Source organism: Lycorma delicatula, chromosome 3 (assembly GCF_047948215.1).
Source record: "Lycorma delicatula isolate Av1 chromosome 3, ASM4794821v1, whole genome shotgun sequence".
NCBI classification, from domain to species: Eukaryota; Metazoa; Arthropoda; class Insecta; order Hemiptera; family Fulgoridae; genus Lycorma; species Lycorma delicatula.
Genome location: NC_134457.1, coordinates 161229421 through 161249133, shown reverse-complemented (window position 1 = coordinate 161249133; position 19713 = coordinate 161229421). Strand labels below are relative to the sequence as shown.

The 19713-nt window shown below is 28.7% G+C and overlaps 1 protein-coding gene across 1 annotated transcript in view; it reads left to right on the top strand.

Moving 5' to 3' along the window:
* The window catches only part of CycA (cyclin A), a 50163-nt gene that overhangs the window by 531 nt on the left and 29919 nt on the right, over nucleotides 1-19713 (top strand). The window contains exon 2 of the mRNA XM_075359003.1: nucleotides 17344-17889. Within this exon, the coding sequence (XP_075215118.1) occupies nucleotides 17344-17889 (546 nt within the window). The remainder of the gene's footprint in view (nucleotides 1-17343; nucleotides 17890-19713) is intronic.

Here is a 19713-nt window from a genome sequence, read left to right as displayed (position 1 = left end):
ATAGATTTTTTTTGGTAACGCTTTTTTGTTATTTGCAAAAATTAATTGTTTTCGATCTGGATCAGAAAATTTTTGTTAAGAAGATATGAATGAAACGGAACGAATGCTTTGGAAAATAAATCCTTTATTTGCAGTTAATGATAATTATTTAGTTACAAAATTTCTGATTCTGTAAGCTATAAAACCTCAAAAACGTACATAATTGGAGTAATAATCTAAATTATAACACTTAATCTAATTGTTAAACTTTTCTCAAATGTTTTGCTGTTAAACCTTGTTTCATCTACTTAGGTATTAATCACAATCACTTAAACTGTTTTTTAAATTTTTGCTAATTTTTCTTATTCAAGCCTTGGTCTGAAACAGCAAGTTGTTTGTGCATAATAATGATATATTATGTATTTAATTTATGGAGGACTTATGTGACTAATACATCCCAAAGAAGGAAATTGAAAAGAAATATTTCTGCGACTGCCTACAACTTATAAATTACAAAAAAAAGTACTGAATTTTGCAGGCCACAGATCATTGGAATTGATCTGGCTTTGACATGTTTATTAATTGTTAACTTAAAATTGTATTATGAATATAAATAGAATTAACTGTCATCTGTTAATTTTATAATTATAAATTTCCAATTTTATGTATTTTTTTTTTTTTAGAGAGATCAATCGAAAGAAAAAAGTTAATTCAGATTTAAAAATACATTTTTTACTGTAGGTATTTGCTGAAAGGTATTCTTTGAATACTACTAATAAAATGATTTCTTTTGGAAGACAAAATAAAATTTAGTATGCTGATTTCTATGTTGGTAATTTATTTAATATGTATAATACAAGACTATTGTAACTATTACGTTGTAACAGGCCCAGTTCAAGCTTTTCACCACTCTTTACATATTATTATTTTGAAACGTAATCTTTGACAGCAAATTTTTTTAGGTATATTTAAAAATATAACATTAAAATTTTCATTTCAAAAAAGTACAGTAGAAAATATACATAATTAAATATATTAATTAAAACATGAAAAAAGATAAATTGGTTTTGAAAAATGTACAATTAATAATAATAAAAAACATTTTTAATTGAAGTGAATATTAAAGAATTTTCCTCTCTCTTTTCTTTACAAAATCTGTTATCAGTTTTTTGAAACATAACACATCTTGGTTAATCACCAGAATAAACAATAACAGATTTGTTGTAATTTCCTGAATGTCCTTATTTCAAACTACATCTCCACCAGTTGGTCGTAAAAATTAGTGTTTTTCTCAAAATTGACTGAGTGCGTGCAATAAAGATATTTGCAGAATTGCAATTTAAAGCGTCAGTATTTTCATCAATATTAATGGCTTAAACATAAGGCACCAATACATTTATTACCCATTTGGGATGGTTAGATTTCAGTGTGAAGTGGAGGTTATACTTTGAGAGCAGTTAATGCACCTGCTTTTAATGGTTTTCTGCTGTTAATTTTAACAAAAATTTGGTTTGGTTCATTGAATTGCAAATTAGTAAAAAAAAAAATATAATTTCATTTGAAGTGTCTGCTCCTTTTTTTTTATCTTGAAAGTAAACACTGGCTTTCAGCAAAAATTTATCTTTCCTTATAAATTCTCAAAAGAAACATTCAAAATATGCTATGTTTTTTTTTTGTCTGTTACACTTTGCTATTAAAATTTGTAATATTTTAAAACTAATTTTTTTTTTGTAAATATAAATTGCTTTGATGGAAGTACAGTACAATCATATTGAACCAAGTCATAAAGTATGACTATTTTTTGGGTTTTTTTTATGTATAAGCTTGTGGCAGGGCTTGCTTTATTGAATACTAAACTTGTTACTACCATCATTTACTCATGCAAGGAGTAGATGTTATTCTCATAAAGTAAAATTAATAAGACTAATTTGTTAGAAATACAGTTTTTATCAACTCGTTTATTTTACATGGGAGGGATCATTTGGTCAGTGTGTAAAAATAAATGTTTTGTTCCAAATTTTCACTATGTGTTTATGTAAAAATGAGTGATGGAGTAAATCAAGGAAAAGGTTTTTTTTTCACTAAGCTGAGGAGTAAAGCTCTGTTTGAAATTTCATAAATTATCTTTATTTGGCTCTAAAAATAGAAGTTTTAAAAAGATTGACTAAAAGAGTATACAATATTTTAATTTTTACTAATACACATTTAATTAATATTAATTTTTACTTAATACACATTTTAATACATTGAACACCCTCCACACTCTGTTTAATACAGTTCATACGATTTTTTTATCAGTGAAGTTATATTTCTTTTCTGAGACTTCAACGTTACCTCACCACAGATGTAGCAGAAATTGTTTGAATGATTAATGAAACTGCGAAGCATTGTTAATACATTACAATAACTAATATTGTTTAAAAAGAAACTCTTTATAAGAGTTACATTAATTTAAAAATGTAACTCACTTTACTGAAAGCCGGCGGCTACAAGACTGAATGTTACACACAAGAACTCACACTTGAATGAAAATTAAAAATGTTTCTCAAGTCTGCCAAACAGTTTATAAGTAAATATAATAACAACAGAAATAATTAATTAGTGGATGGTATGTTTATAGTAAGATGAAAATAGGAAGAATGAGTCTCATTCTTGTTCATTTTAATTATGTGTATATAATAAACATGATGTCTAATGTCTAATAAATCAGTGTGACAACAATTAAGGGATTGTAATAAATAAACAAATGCTATTTGGTTGAAAATAATATAATAAAATACATTCACAAAATGCTATGCTTATGGAGTTCATACACGATACTACCTGAAAATAAGAATAGTAGTCACAAAAAACTAAGTCTAATGAAAGAATTCTGATTTCATATTTAAAATCAGCATGAAAAATACTATGAGAATCAGTTTCTCACTTAACAAAATCACTCAACACACAACAATAAAATCACTCAGTGTTATCTTCTATCAGAGCTAGTGATAAGAAACACAGGTAATTAGAACTTACTAGGTTGAAAGGTAGGGAACATTTTTCCTCCCTGCTGAAGTAGGGTTTTCATGGAAATGATAATTTATGCAACATTCTGTTTTGCTAAAAAATATTTATTTGAATCACAATAGAGAAAAGCAAAATACGTGTTTATTATATACCTGGTGTTTATTGCATGTTCAATATGACCACCATCATGTCTAGCAACTTCTTAAACATGAACTCCTATGATGTTAATAACTTGACAACACATGCCCTTGGTTATCTTGTCGCATGCCTCAATGATCAGTACTCGCAGTTCCAGCACTGTTCGAGGATGTTTAGGGAAAATCTTTTCCTTTAGAGATTCCCAAAGAAAATAACTACACGGATTCAAATCAGGACTGTTTGGGGGCCAGTTCAGTCCACCCGCAAAACGATTAGGAAATCGATTTAAAATGACATTTGCATGCAGAAGTCTAAAACAACATTGGCTGTGTGGTCTGGCTCCACCCTGCATGAACCACTCGTTTTCTCCCTTGTATTGTAGCCCTTTTGCAAGAAGCTGAGGAACAAAATTATTACACAGCATGTTTAGATAACATTCACTGTTCACTATCTGTTCAAAAATGAATGGCCCTGCCCAATGACCATGACCAAGCTACTACCCCATGACCATTAGATAGCTTCATGACTTCAGATAACAGCCTGATACCGTAATTCTTGGAGTGTGGTGCACCTTTTCATGAAGCACATGTAGATTTTTGGAAGCCCAAAAATGCACATTTTGTCTATTAACAGCCTTGTTTAGGTGAAAATATGCTTCATCTGAAAACCAAACATTACTGAACAATACGTTTTGGTTCACAGCAAATTCCATTCTTTGATATTTGTTGTTAACCTTAATTTAGGCAACACTGTCATTTTGTACGGATACAAATGCAAATCAGTTTTTAAAATTTGCTGCACAGATCGCCTAAAAATCCTAAGTTGTGCTACTGAGTGTTGATTTGCCTAGACTTCTCAGCAACGCTGCTCTGACAGCTTTGACATTCTGTGGGGAATGAACATTGGCATAGCTGTTCACGTTTACTTTCAAATACTGAACCATCACTATTTTTCGTAAAGTTTCCGTGTTGTTTTTAAGAGGGCGACTACCGAGTTTGTAAATGTGTACAAAACCACCTGCATAAGCCCCACATTTTTCATGTAATTAAAAAAACAACACAGTCCTTACACACTGTTCAACAGTCAGTCTTCCTTTGTCACCTATCTTGAAACTATACACGAACAGTACTACTACACTCGGAAAGAGAAGAAAATAATATTCAAGAACTGCTGTCACTTCTACACGTTATTAACCTAAACAACTATTACCAAAGTAAATGTTGGATCATTTTGTGCGCCACTCTGCATAATAAAACATATTTGTGTGTTTATGTACTATAATTTTATATTTTCATCTTTTTTCCTTCATGATGAAAATTAGCATTTATACATGATTAGAAACTTATATTTAAATTATCTAATGTAAAGTATCATATCAGTTGCTGTTTTTGCGTGAGTAATGTTTGTGATTAAAATAAATAAAAGATAATAAATTTACTATATATACATTAATATAATAGATTAGAAATTTACTAGAAAGATTATCATCAGTTTCATAGATAACTAGGAACAATTTACAAAGCACATATATTTTAACCCAAATTTTCAAATATTCTCAATACTACTACCATTTGTTAATAGATAAGGTATTTTTGGGAAGTTTAACGTAGAAACAATGTGTTATATATTGATTTATTTTACTTCTTTTAGCAAAAGAATTTACCTGTTATGAATAATACAAATGCGTTGTTTTATATTTTTTCATCTAATTTCAAAAGAGAAGATGCAGCAAATAAAAGACTGTTTAAAACAAGTGTTTAATTAACACTTGTTTGTAGCCTGTTTGTTTGAAATCTAACCATACACGTTTCAGTCATTGTATACTCTTCCAGATTAAAATCCCTGATGTTTCTCAAAGAATCTCTCTTCATTTCCAGGCTTATGAACTAGTTAAAATCTTGAGAAAGTCCTTAAAACAAGCTAGACATTCATAAACCTCTACTTACAACACTACAGTATGACATCTACTTAAGTGCTTAGTGTAGTTGACCTCGAATTTATATCGACTTTTACAAATCAGCTTTCCCAATACAGATACTAGATGTAATTGCCAACACAAGAAGGTTAAGTGAGATGGTGGCAAGGACAGGAGATAATGATGAAAACCTTTATAATCAATGTAATAACTTTGTTGCCTGAATGTGCAAGTAGTTCAGTTTTTTAGGTAAAACGCTGTTAAAGTTTTCGAATAGATTTCAACTTTATTTGAAATTATTTTCTATAGACTTCTGCCGTGTTTGTTCAATTGATTCTATACATTCAGTGTAATTTAAATTATTGAGAAACCCTTCAATATGATAATTATGTTTTGCAGTAGTTATTAAATGTAGTCATGAGTATGAGAAAAAATGAGAATATTTGTTCTGTACCTGAAGTTATGGAAGTAGTACAAATGCATCCTAAATAGAAATATAGTAACCCACTGGGTTGGTCTAGTGGTGACCGTGTCTTCCTAAATCAGCTGATTTCCAAGTCAAGAGTTCCAGCGTCCAAGTCCTAGTAAAGGCTTTTATACGGATTTGAATACTAGATCGTGGATACCAGTGTTATTTGGTGGTTGGGTTTCAATTAACCTCACATCTCAGGAATGGTCGAACTGAGACTGTACAAGACTACACTTAATTTACACTCATACATATCATCCTCACTCATCCTCTGAAGCAATACCTGAACGGTAATTTCCAGAGGCTAAACAGGAAAAAAAAATAGAAATATAGTGTGTGGTAGCTTCCCTTCATTGTTATTATTTTTCTGTTTATGATTTTTTTCTATTATTCTTATTTTACCATTTACTATTCTATTAAATATATAAAGTTTTATAAAATTGTATTGCAGTAATAATAGATAAAAATATTGAAGCAATATATCCCAGGAAAAAACCAAGAATACTTTAAAAGTCATAAATTTTGAGAAAAGAAGCAAAAACTATAGGTAATGCCAATCTTTGTTTTAAAATAACAGTTTATTTAAAAAAAGAATATTTTATGATTCTATTCCTGGTTGTAATCAAATAAGAACACATAAATAAAATTAAAAAAAAAAAAACTGACAACAGTTGTTATACTTTCCTGACAGTGGTTATTTATTGTCATGTAATGGAGAAATAATAATAATACGTGAAAAAAATCTGTATTTTTACTCTTTTCTGCATCCCCACCCCCAAAATCACATCCTAAGAAAATTTTTTGAGTTGTCTTTGTTTATAGTGTTAAATGAAAGAAACTAATAAAAATTCTACTGAAAAATGTCCAGCCAATAAATGGTCATGTAAATTTTTTTGGAGTGAGGGTAAATTATGATGAAATTTATTGTAATATTATTATTAAAAGTTTAAATACTCTAAAAAAGTTTTTAAAAATCTATATTTTTAGACTGATTGGTTCCCACAACCCTAATATTACTCACTTTTTTTTTTTTTTTAATTGGGTACTTGCCAGTCACTTGGAAAGTAAAAGTTGTTAGGCCTTTTAATAGATTATCAATAAAAACTAAGTAATGTTTAAAAAATATTTTTATTTTAATTCATTAAAAAATATAGTAATTAGTGTAGTGATTAAAATTAATATGGTGATATAATTTTTTTTGTTGTAAAAACTGCTTTGTAAAGTTTTAAAAAACCTTCAGGGCAATAATTTAGAATGCCATGCAAATTTTTCTTTTCATCTAACTTAGGAGTGATTTTTATTTCATTTGGCTTTGAAAATTTGAAAATATAAAGGCAGTTTATTATTTTTGGTCTGTTTTTTCTTTGTAGGTTGAAACAATAAGTTTTGAGTAGAAGAGAAGGAAATTCTTTTATTTCTGAAATATGCTTAATTTGAGTATATTGTAATTGATTAAACTTAAAACTTGAGGAAATAGCCAGATAATTTATTTATTTGTGTTAATAAGGAAACATGACTGTATGTCTAAAAAGTTTACTAATCTTTGAATTGCACTGTAACTGGTGTTCATTTCTTTGACATTGCCCTGCAGCCTGGTTCACTAGATTTTGGTTCAGCTGATTTTATATGATTACTTTCTTCACTTGACAGAAATCTAAAATACCAGTGATATGAACTTCTCAGAATAATTATAAATCTTTTTTTGACTAATATTTATTATTTTTTAAAAGTTATAAACTTACAGAGTTTATTTTCTCCCCACTAACCCCAAAGAAGTACTGAAAAAAAGTACAGTTTCTTCCCATCTACATACACACATTTTGTTTGTTCTATAAATTAAAAGTAAAAATGATTTTTCTCATAATTTGATAATCAATTCTTGTCATGGATTGCTTTTCTGTCTATATTGAAATATTTCATTATGCATTGGCAGCTTTCTTTAAAACGTTTTCTTTCTTACCAGTTCTTTTCTATTAATATATTCTTTACCAGATTTTCTAAACCTTTTTCTTATTTCTGATTTCCATTCTTTTTTGTTTATATTTTCTGTTTTTGCGTATTTTATTAATTGTTTAACCCTCAAATTCAGTTTCTTTATTTTAAATAATAATCTTACCTGTATTTTGGTCCTAATCAGGCAAGTTCTGATTACTTATATTACTGACAGAATTATTTTGCTCCGCAGTATAATTGAAATATATTAATATTATTAAAAAAAGTTATTCAAATTATTAGTAATTGCAAACAAAAAATAAATGTCAAGTAATACATACATAATCTCTTATCATTCTTTCTGAGAATGAGAGTATTCATTATTAAATAGTAGGATATTAGAATTGATAGTTCAAAAAGTGATGTGGTATATATCTTGTTGGTTTAAACTTTGCCCACAAAAAACACAATGAACATACATCTTCATAATGAACCAACAACATCAAATTTATGATATACTTTGGTTAGCTTTTAATGTGATGTATATGACTATATAAATTCAGCCTGTTCATTTAAGTTAGAATAATTAGTAAAACATATTGTGAAAATTGCATTTTCCTAAACATTACACAAAAAAAGGAACTGTAAAATTTCATTTTTAACAAAAAAAAATTGTATCAAAGTTGTTTGGAACCTGTGGCTTTGAAAATTTCATTGTTTGTTATTTGTTTTGTATTATGTGATCACAAAAGCAATTCTGTTTGAGTCTTAAGAGTTTTTATGAAGAATAGGAATTTGTCAGCAAATTTATTCATTCATTCAGAAATTATAATAAAAAAATAAGGTTTTTTTCAAGGAAGTGGCAGTTATTATTATTAATCAACTTGAAAATGCTGTTAAATATTACTTTTTACCAATGAAAACTTTGGCCTGTAATTTAATTTTGATATATTAAATTTATTGATATTTAACTTTAATTCCAGCAGTTTTTCTTGTGAAAACATAATATTTTAACTTTAGAAATAAACCTCAAAGTAAAGATGTTAAAATACCAAAACTAAATTAATTACAAACTAAAATAAGAATTCTCCTTGTGTCAGCCATTTTAATTTCCAGCAGTTCTTTTCTAATTGATTGTTTTTTTATTATTATTTCTTGTTTTTTTTAGTGATCCACATTACATAATCAAAACACAAAAGCTAAGTAACTCTGACAAACTGATGTTTGAACTAGAGAGGTACATTTAGAATACAAATGATCAATTGCAACAGTTCCAGCATCTTACTGCTTGCAGAATTTAAAAAAGTTCTATTTTCAGACAACTTCTCCTGGTTTGAATGTAAATCTTACTACTTATTTTGCAGCTTTATTGGTTGAGGGATATCAGATTCTTGCTTACTAAAAACTAATCACAGTATGGGATATTGTAAAACAGCCCATCTGCAATTACTGTTATTTATTTGAATAAGTCAGCTGCTATTGTGGATATAGAACCCTTAAAATCTGATAGGTTAGTATAGACAAAAATCTTTTTTAAAAAAAAGTTTTTTTTTTGGCCACAGAAGACTTGCTTTATCAGGGACTTATTAAAATATCACAAGTAAGAATAAACAAACATTGTTTCAAAATTTTCTTTCATCCCTTTCACATTTTGTTACGGTTTTCAATGTAAATACTTGTCAAAACATCCCTTCTCAGCAATTAGTTGTCCTGGTAATACCTGGGTAAAATCTGATCTTGAAGAATCATATCTGATTGAGAATTCACCTTCTATATTTACACTGATTAATAATAACCTACTTAGTTAAAGAAAAATTATGTGAAATAAATAAATTCTCTCCTTAGTCTGTCTACTTTCAAATTTTTGTTATCTGCATAAAGGTAAAAGACAAATCTGTAGAAATAAAAAATCACCAGGTTATTACCTAAAGACCTTTGAAGTTCTTTAAGATCTTTCTTGTAAAGATCTTATATTCCAAACAAAGATTTTTAAAAACAACTATTCCTATACAATTAAGCTTAAAATCAAGTAAACAATTTGATAAAATCTTTACAGATCAATGTGTCATAAGACACTTGTGTACATAATATTAAAACCTTTTACCAGTCAAAACTATAAACAAATTATTACAAAAATGATTAATTGTTCACATTGAAGAAAACACTGTTTTTCCTGAACATCAATTTGGCTTTCAAGCTTCATTTTTCACCGCTTACCAAGTGAACAACTCTTGAATCTAAAAAAACCTACTAATCTCTGCTTTTGTAGATATGTCTCAGGCATTTGACCAAATCTGGAACAATGATTTGTCAAAAAAAAAAAATTGTATTTTATACCTCCTACATAATATTTAATAAAAAAATAATAAATTTACACAATACATTTTCCTGTTTCATAGGGTCTTAATCAGACTATCTGAGTTTTGCCATACTCCCATAATTCCAATCGTAAGTCCAATGTTGTTTAGCATTACCAGTGATTTTCCTGATGGTTAAACATGTACTTGCAGATGGTAGGGAAGTAATGTTCACAGGAAATAATTATATTGATTTAATCCTATATAACTAAACAACTATAAACACTATATAATAATATCTGATTCGCTAATTGGGTAATAAAAAAAAATTACCAAATCAATATATTTAACTTTCAATTAAAGACCTATAATTTGACCTGCACATCAACAAAAATCTTGGTACCACTGAATCAGTTCATATTTGAGTCTTAGGTAAGTTAATGTTAAAAAAAACATGTAACATTTGCTTGTCAGCATGCCAACACTAAATTTCGCCAATTGTATTGTTTTATGGGTCAAATTCAGCAGTTCCTTTACACTTAAAACTTTACTATGTGGACATATGATGAATCGGTATCTGGTAATTGTACATTTTTTATCATATGTTGATTCATTTCAGAACCATTCCATTGTCAGAACTTATTGTACTGGTGATTTTAAATTTCTGTTAATCTTTATATAGCATTTAGTCATTGCCCATCCCTATATTTGATGTCATGCCTTATCTGGCTGTTCATGTTTATTTGTTATTAATGGTTATACTTATTTTTTCATTTTATTTATCTATTTCATGTTTTCAATAAATTCAGGTTCTTGAATAAATTGACATTGCTTGATTGTTGATCTGTTCATTTATGATTGTTTTATTGTTACTTTATAATTTGATGATTTCTAGATTTTTTTTTTTAGAAAATCTAGAAATCTTTCATTCTTCTTCCTTAACACATTTGTGAATTAATTTCATTGATTCTTCCATTTCCATTGGGGTATGCCCTTTTTTTAAATGTATTGCATAATTAAAATCTTGTTTTTAATTTTTATAAGTAAAATCAAATAGCAGACAAACTAAAAAAATGTAAGAACAGTTCATTGCAGAATTGTATCGTTTGACATAGAAATTTTTTATATCCATCTATACCATTAAAAGAAACTATAAAGATTTTAGAAAAGAAACTAAGTGAGGAAAAGATAAATAAATAATAACTTGAAAATAGAAATTATTAAAACTTTAGAAACAATTCTTCAACAAAACTAATTTAAATTTAATAATAAAATATGTAAAACGAAGGATGGATTAGACGTTGGTAACCCACTACTATTAGTGAAACTAAGCGAACTATTCCTACAGAATATGGAAGAGAATATACCAGATATCATGAAAAATACAGATTAGAATATATTAGGTAACATGGATAACACACTCTTTAGTAATTAAAAAATAGATCAATAATAATGAAGAAAAAGTTCTGGAAGAAATGAACATGAATTAATTACAGAGTATTGTTCTTTTCTAACCAATTTATCATGCCACATTTCCTATCATATGGATTTGCGTTATCGATAACAATTACTGGCTTAGGGGTAAGACCAGGAATTAATTTTACAGATGCCTATGAAATTCAAATTCATGAAATTGTTGTTGATGCTGTCGTGATAATCACTGCTTTTTGAACTTGTTTTCCAAGTTAACATTGCGTTCGGAATGAACCCCATTTCTCCCCCAGTGTGGATTATGATTAACAGATCACAATTTTGTCGTCAAATGGGATGTTAAAATATAAAATTTGTCCAAAGAAACAATCGTAAAATTTTATTTTCTGCAATCTGTTATTTTTCATAAGTACTTTATCCTCTTCCACCAGATGTCTTCTTTTTATAATTTCCTTTAATTAAAAGGAAATTATAGAAATTTTCTTTAATTTGTATAATTTCCTATAATTATTAGTTATTACACCACTTAAGCCCTAACTCTTTCAGGATAGCTGCTAGTATAGTTCTAGAATGTTCAATACTCTTTTCTAGAAACTGAATACTCTATAAGTTTTTCACATAATTTATTTATTGTAGGTTGGCCGAGGTTTAAATTTTGTACTGTTGTAAATGTGTGCAAGTTATTTATGTTGGTGGCATCCCGACTGAGGCCTGGTAGATGACTGTGAGATGTAATCTGTTAGAGGGCCTAAAGGTGTCCTCTGGTAAAGCCCCTCAGGGCTCAGAATGGAAGGGGTGGTGTGGCGACTAGAATTGCAACAAGGTGGCTGTCTTCCCCTATACTGTTAGGATGTTCATTATGTTTTGCGTGAAACTCGTTAACTATTCTTCTTAAAACGCCTTGATCTAAACTTTAGAATCCATTAATTGGTTTTGAACATTGTTTATACTTTTCTGGTGTGCTGAACGTACATGACTGCAATTTAGATTTAGGAAGATGCTCCATTTCTTTTCGTAGTTTTTGAACTTGTGATCGTGAAATCCCATAAGGTACAGCGGTTCTTGGTGTCTTTTTCACATTTTTGAATGTGAAAGAGGAACATTTAATACTTTTCGTATTAAATGTTTGTCATCTTCTAATTCTCCTAACTTTATAGCTACCTACTTTCTTTATAAAATTGTATAAATTATTAAGTATTTCCAAACTTGACTCTGGAGCTTTTTATTCTTAATTATGGATTTAAATTTTCCATTGCAAAAAAAAATGAAAAAAAATTCATTTTACACAAAACTAATATGCCACACATTACAGAAGAAATAAATATACCATTCATATGGGACATGCCAAGAATTGAACTAAATCAGTTTATTGAAAATGAAAAGTATACATTTGTATTGAATATTAATCACCAATGCAAAAATATTATTTAGCTTTTCTATGAATACTTCTGAAATGATTAATCTATTAATAAATTATTACAATTTTAGGATATAAGCCTATTGTTTAATAATGATGTTTATTACTACAATCATCAACAATACTAAGTCTGCAGAATACTCTGTTTCTGAATAAGTCTAATGTTACGAGAAAAGAAAAATATAATGCCCTGCACAATGGTTGTCTGCAAGCAAGCTTTTATTTACATTGTACACACTGCACATTGCTGATTTTTTTTTTTTTTTTGAGCTACTTAAGGATTTTCCTGGTTTATTTTTCATGACAGAATCACTCATTGTTAAAACCTGATTGATACATAAGCACAGGGTAAATTAAAATTAATGAAAATAACACTGAATAAAACCGTTAATAAAATTAACTATAAAACTATATCATACTGTATGGAGTAACACAATAACACAGACTTAAGAATGAAAATACTTTCTTTCACTAAACTGAATAATGGTGTGAAGCTTTACAAATCATGATATTGTTATTAAACATTAATAACAACAACATTTTTATTTGCTTATCATTAGCATGCCGTGGCGCCAGACAAATGATAGCTTAAATTATTATATGAATAAATAATGTATGCGAACAATAATTAAACCCTTTCAATACGTGTAAAAGTTACTACCATCTGATTTTGATAAATGGATAAAATTCTGTTGATTGTGAATTAGAAAATGTGAACATCATTTCAATTTTCTAAGTAATATTCTAATTGTTGATGAGTCCTGTTTTACAAGAAAATGGCATTGTAATTTATCGAAGCACTCACACTTGTGCAGAAGAAAATCCCCATGAGACTGCTACATGTCATTTCCAATGCATGTCTTTGTTTAATGTGTGGAATGGTCTTCTTGGTGATAATCTCATAGGCCCTTTTTTCTTACCGTCAAGGTTCAATGGGGAGCGGTATTTGCTTTTTTGCAAACAAATCTTTTGCAACACTTAGAATATATTCCACTTGCAGACATGGTTTTTAATAATGGCAAAAATAAATAATTTCTGTGGATATACATTTTTGATTACATGTCCAATTTTTTATAAAAAAAATTATTTTCTCTGATAATTTTCAATATTTTTACTTTAATTTTTGCCCTATAGTATTGTGTGATTTACCATTTGGTAATGTCAGATCAGAATTGTAGTTTTCCTTAAGGTATAATCTTTTTAAATATTTTGTGTATTTTTTAGCTAACTGAAAAAAACAATGGGTGATTGTTATGGGTAATATTTACTTTGACTGAAATTGACTGCATAATAATACCAGCTTCCATCAATTTTTCTGAAACTTCAAGTCAAAATGTCCAAAACTTTCATAAAATATGATGTTTTTAAATTTTACCAATTATTTTTTTTTTTTTTATGAAAGAATGGATTTGCTTCAGTAATTTTTATTTAAAATTTGTCAGTTTTGTAGTCTTAACTAGTTTAACAAGGTCAACAAACTCATTAAAGAAAATTATTTACCTGGAATGTAGGTTTATGTATCACTGTCATCTTTATAATGACAGTGTTGTAAATAGGTATAGTATAATTTTATATTTTGCTGTTTATCACTACATTGTCTAATTATGAAAGTGATAGGAAATTATTTGATTTGCTTTGCTTTTTTAAGTGATTCAATATATTTTGTTAATATTTAATGATTTTAACTTCTCTAAAGAAATGGTGATATCTTTCTGTAAAAGTGTGTAGTTGCAGCCTACTTTCTTAATTTTGTTATTCAAAAATATTCTCGAACGGCACATTTCAAATCTAGCAGGATTTAGAATTAGTTATTGCTTATCAGGAAAAGTAAACAGTCATATTTATTTGTAATTACATACATGTTATTTGTTGGTTGCTGGGTGGAATCTTCAATGAAATTTCATTCTTCAAATTATGATTATTTCTTATTTTTGTTAACTCAGAGTATCAGAGGATTAATGTGCATGATTTATGTTGAAAGGAACAGATGAATGTGTATCTAAGCCCAGATCAAGATTTAAAGTTCTTTAGAAAATGACTGGTGATTTGTTCAACCTGTTACAAGAAAAAAAGAGTCTTGTAAATACAGGAATAAGGAAATTCAATTGGGCTAACAACTTAAAAATTATAAGAAGATTGCTAATATTTTTACTCATAAGATTTGCCAAACAGAAGCTGATTACATTAACAATGCTGTGCTGGTAAAGCATAACAAATGAGAAGTGTTTTTATAAATTTATAAATAAAAGTATTGCGCATAAATTTGGTATCCCATTTCTTGAATGCAGTGGTAGGAGTGTCAACTCTGCTGATGACATATCTGCTAAAAGTTTTGCCAATGAGTTTGTTCAGACCTTTATTATTGAACCCAACCTAAATTTACTGAGCCTGTTGAGACCTAGTCTGGTTTCAAATACTGTTATAATATTGAGATGCCAGTGTTTCTCTCTTAGGAAACACTTGGTAGTTCTAATATCATTAGATAATACCATCACCTGGTGCAGATGGTATTCATCTGCTTATATTCCCACTAACATTCTTCATAGTCTCTTTTAGACCTTGTGATTGTGAATCACAAGGTCTAAAAGGTCTATTTACAAGGTCTACAAGCTCTATTTTTTATAATTTTATTATAAAAATAAAACTTGCATCAAATTAAAAAAATTAAATTATAAAAAATTTAATTTAATTTAATTATAAAATTGTATCCCTGTTAGTATATCATTTTATTATAAAAGTTTAGAATGAAACACACTAAAATTGGCCACTGACAACTGGCAGAATCCTAAATATCATCGGCTTTCTACATGGTACGTTGTCAACTTCAAATTTTTTTTAAGTCTTTATGATGTAGTTTAACCTATCACCTGTTGTGGTGATCCTGTTTCTTTATTTACCATGATTTTGAACGAGCTTTCTATATGTAGAATACCTGTGAAAGATTATGTGACATTATGGAATCTGAGGATATTATAAATAACAAAGATTTGATTATTGTGATCAAGGAGAATGATTTAGGAGTTACCATATCTTCAAATCCTAAATGGGTTTAATCATAAAATAAAATTAAGAAGTCTCACAATACATGTTAGTAGCCTTTTGGCTAATTTCTAAAGACATGTTTCTTAAATTTTATTAAATGGTATATAGGACCAAAATTTGAATACTGTTATATAAGGAATCTTTATTTTATCCAGGATAATGAATTGGAGTGAGTTTAAAGAGGTGCAGAAAAGCTTCCCAAGGAGAGCTCAGGCATTTGTCATATGATGAACACTTATACAAACTACAATTTACCTCCTTAATCTTTTTCATGTAAATATGGTGACCTAATTGATACATGCAAGATACTTAAATCATCACTACAGTGTTATTTTAACATTCGTAGTCCCTACCAGACTCCAGAACTCAAAATCATTCTAAGAAATTTGTTGATGTGTCATGTAAGAGTGAATGTAAATAATTTTTTTCAGTGTGTAAAATGTTAGTACTTCTTCAGTTATTACTTTTAAAGCTCTTTTTGATATAATTATGTGTGCAATTGCACTTTACTAAAAACATTTACATTCTATTTATTACCTGAATATATATTTTTCACATGCTACGTTTTGAAGTCTATATGGATTATTAACTTTTCCCTTTTTTAGGTAAGATTAGCAGCAGGTATATTTTATTTAGCACTTGCTTTCTCTACACTAGCAAACATTACGTTTTAGTTATTGTAATAAAAATAATAAACTAATTTTCATAAGGCAAAGTATGTATAACATTCCGTAGATGTAATGTTATAAAATGTATACAATACAATTCTTGCAAAAAAGAGTAGTTATTTACAGGAAATTTTTCTTCCTTGGTAATTAAAGATGACTGCAAAACAAATCATTAGGAATGTAAACAATATTAGAAAAAGTTATATTAAATTTTGTAACTTATCTAAAAACATGAAATGAATATGACCTATAAAATATCTTATCTTGGACATACAAAAATTGATTCCATAAAAATATTGCAAGTTGAAATGAAATACCTGTTTCCACTGTTGGGATTTATCTTTGATCAAACAAGTTGGATAATGTCAATGTAGTTAACCATAAAAACAGAATATTTTGAATGGTTAGTTTGCATGTGTTTATAAGCTCTTGACTTTCATAATAATACAAATTTTGAATGCAAGATTGATGATTAGCTCAATAAGTTCCTTATTTAAAATAATCCTGTTAGTAATATAAAATAAAATCAGTTTTATTAGTACAGAATTTTAAACTGTTTAAGAGTAAAAGGAATCACAGTCTGTAATAGATAGCTGTCTGTGCTATAAGCACCAAAAATTGCTTGCCTACAGGTGTTTGTGTCTAATATATCTTTGGCTGTGAAGTGGTGAAATTTCTCTTATTTATTATAAAAGAATAAAGAAAAGATATTAAGAGAACTTATTTTTTCTTAGGAATAATAGATTCTTTTCTTCAAATTTAATAAAGATTAAATTTAAGTACTAACATGGAAGAAGATTATTTCATCTTCAAAAAAAAAAATATTTTCCGTGATCTCTGTACTCCCTGTTAGTAGGATCTACACTTTGAGAAGTAGATAAGCTAGATGGTTTTTTCCATAAATGAATGAATTTCAAAATGAGATTACAGCTGTAGAACACCTATTTTTACTAGTCTGTAAAGAAACAAAGTGCATTTTAATCCTTATAATTAATAGTGAAACATTATTTTATTTAAAGTTTACATTCATTTAATAATTTTTTCAGGAAGCCAAACCTACTGAAAATGGAGGTGCAACTAAAGAATCTAAAAATAGCATGTTTTTTACCATACACCATGATAAAATTCTTGAAACAAAGGTGGAAGCGCAAAATAAAAATTCACAGTTTTCTATTTGTCAAGATGAAGAAAATGGTGGTTTAACTGAAAATTGTAAAAAGGTATCTAGCACTATCACCAGAAAACATGTGTTACACGATACTAATGTGAGTACAGGTACAAATGCAGAGACAAGTAACATTAAAACTCTTTTTATTGATGACAAGGTAGATATTTCTTCAGATTCAGTTACTGATGTTTATCAAAATAGACTGCCATTAAAAGAATTAAAATTGATTGATGAAGAGGAACCTATGTCTGAAGGTAGTTTTTTTGAAACAAGTGAATCATCACCTATGGTTATCGACAGATCTTTAATAATTACACCTTCTACACCTGAAACAAAGCCACCTTCTCAACGAGCTGTTTCCCCAAATCTCTATGATATGGAAGAATACAGAAAAGAGATTTACCTGTATTTGAGAGAAGCAGAGGTATGTAAAAAAAACAATTTACTAATTTAATGTGAATTTATCATAGTTCAGGTTATTAAATAAATTAAGGATCCACGTATCACTTTTGTAGGATCATATGAAATAATTACATTTATTTTAATACAAATCTGAAATGAGAAGTAGCTATATTTAAACTTAAACGAACCATAGATTAGTTTTATTACAACACTTAATTTCTTAAATTGAGAATTCACTAACATGAAAGTTAGATAGTAGCATCACTTAATAATGTTTCAAGATAGAATATGGTTAGTTTAACTTGCGTAGGAATCTGCACATTTCATTCAGTTTACTACAGGTTGTTAGGAGATCTTCATTATTCTCAGAGATTGGCTCTCATATTGGTAACACATAAATTAATTTCACAAATAAAATACTCTTTTTTTTCTGTGGGCTGCCATTATTACTCTATAGGTAATATAGATTTAATGTAAATCTTTTATTAAATTATATTCATAAACATAATTTTTGTTTGTCCGTTTCCTAACATGCGATACATGATTTTAATCTGCTTTTTTATACTTAAAATGAATATGAACTTAGAATCTTTCTATCACCCACCATTTTTGAAAAAAATTTTATTTTAATTTAAGGATTTTTTTTATTTTTCAACTTATAGCTAGTTCATTTTTTATTGTTTAACTTTGTTGACATAATTTATAAGCTATACTAGACAAAGAATTAAATCATATTATAGTGACATATTATGGACATCATATCTAATACTGACGACTGAGCCTTCATCGACAAAATTAATCACGTCTGTGCAGGTCAAAACATGTAGCTGAAAACACAGCTGTGTGTTTTGTATTAAGATTCGATTTAAGAATGAATTAATTTTGTTCAGTCCTGTTGCTTTCTTAAGTTTGTTAACAGTGCAGTGTCATAATGCCTTTTAACTTTTAAACTTGTTCATTTTCTGAGGCATTCACAGTCACAAATGGTGTTGTCAAATCTTTACTACGCACTGGGTTCATGGTTTCGGTCAGTTAGTTTGAGGGAATCATGTTAGGTTGGATGTGAAGATGTCCATTTGAGGCCTATATGAAGGCGAATTTGATTTGTATTTTACTGATGCAGATGTCTGTTGAGGCATTTACATCGGTGGCATCCTGACCGAGGCCTGGATGATGACTGTGAGATGTAATCAGTTAGAGGGTCTAAAGACACCTCTGGTAAAGCCCCTCAGGGCTTGGAACAGAAGGGGGTGGTGTGGCGACCGGTAACGTCACAAGGTGGTGACCTCCCCCTTCAGGGTTGGGATGTCATAATGCCTTGAAATTGTGTAAATACTGTGGATGCCTTTTGTTGTTACGTATGGGGTGAGTTTACCGTAAAATCAAATAGAAAAACATTACACCTTTAATTAAAAAAGCATATCATTTGTACTTTCAGTGTAAAATTGGTGATCAGGATAAGACGTGGTCTCCTCATATAGTATGTACTAATTGTTCTGTATATTTAAGAGGATGGCAGAAAGGTACACAGAAGGCTTTGCCGTTCAGTGTACCTATGGTTTGGCGTGAACCAAAGGATCATGTAACCGATTGTTACTTTTGTTTAACAAGTGTATCTAGAATCTCTAAATAAATGTAAACATACTGTAAAGTATCCTTCATTGCAATCTGCAATCAGGCCTGTACCTCACAGTGAAATTATTCCAGTTCCTGGGCCACCTGTGAATGTATTTTTCAAAAGCAGCGATGAAGAATCTGGCAGTACTGAAGAAGACAATGATTTTGATTTTGAATTATCTTCCAATAAACCACATATCACAAGGTGAATTAAATGACTTTGTTAGGG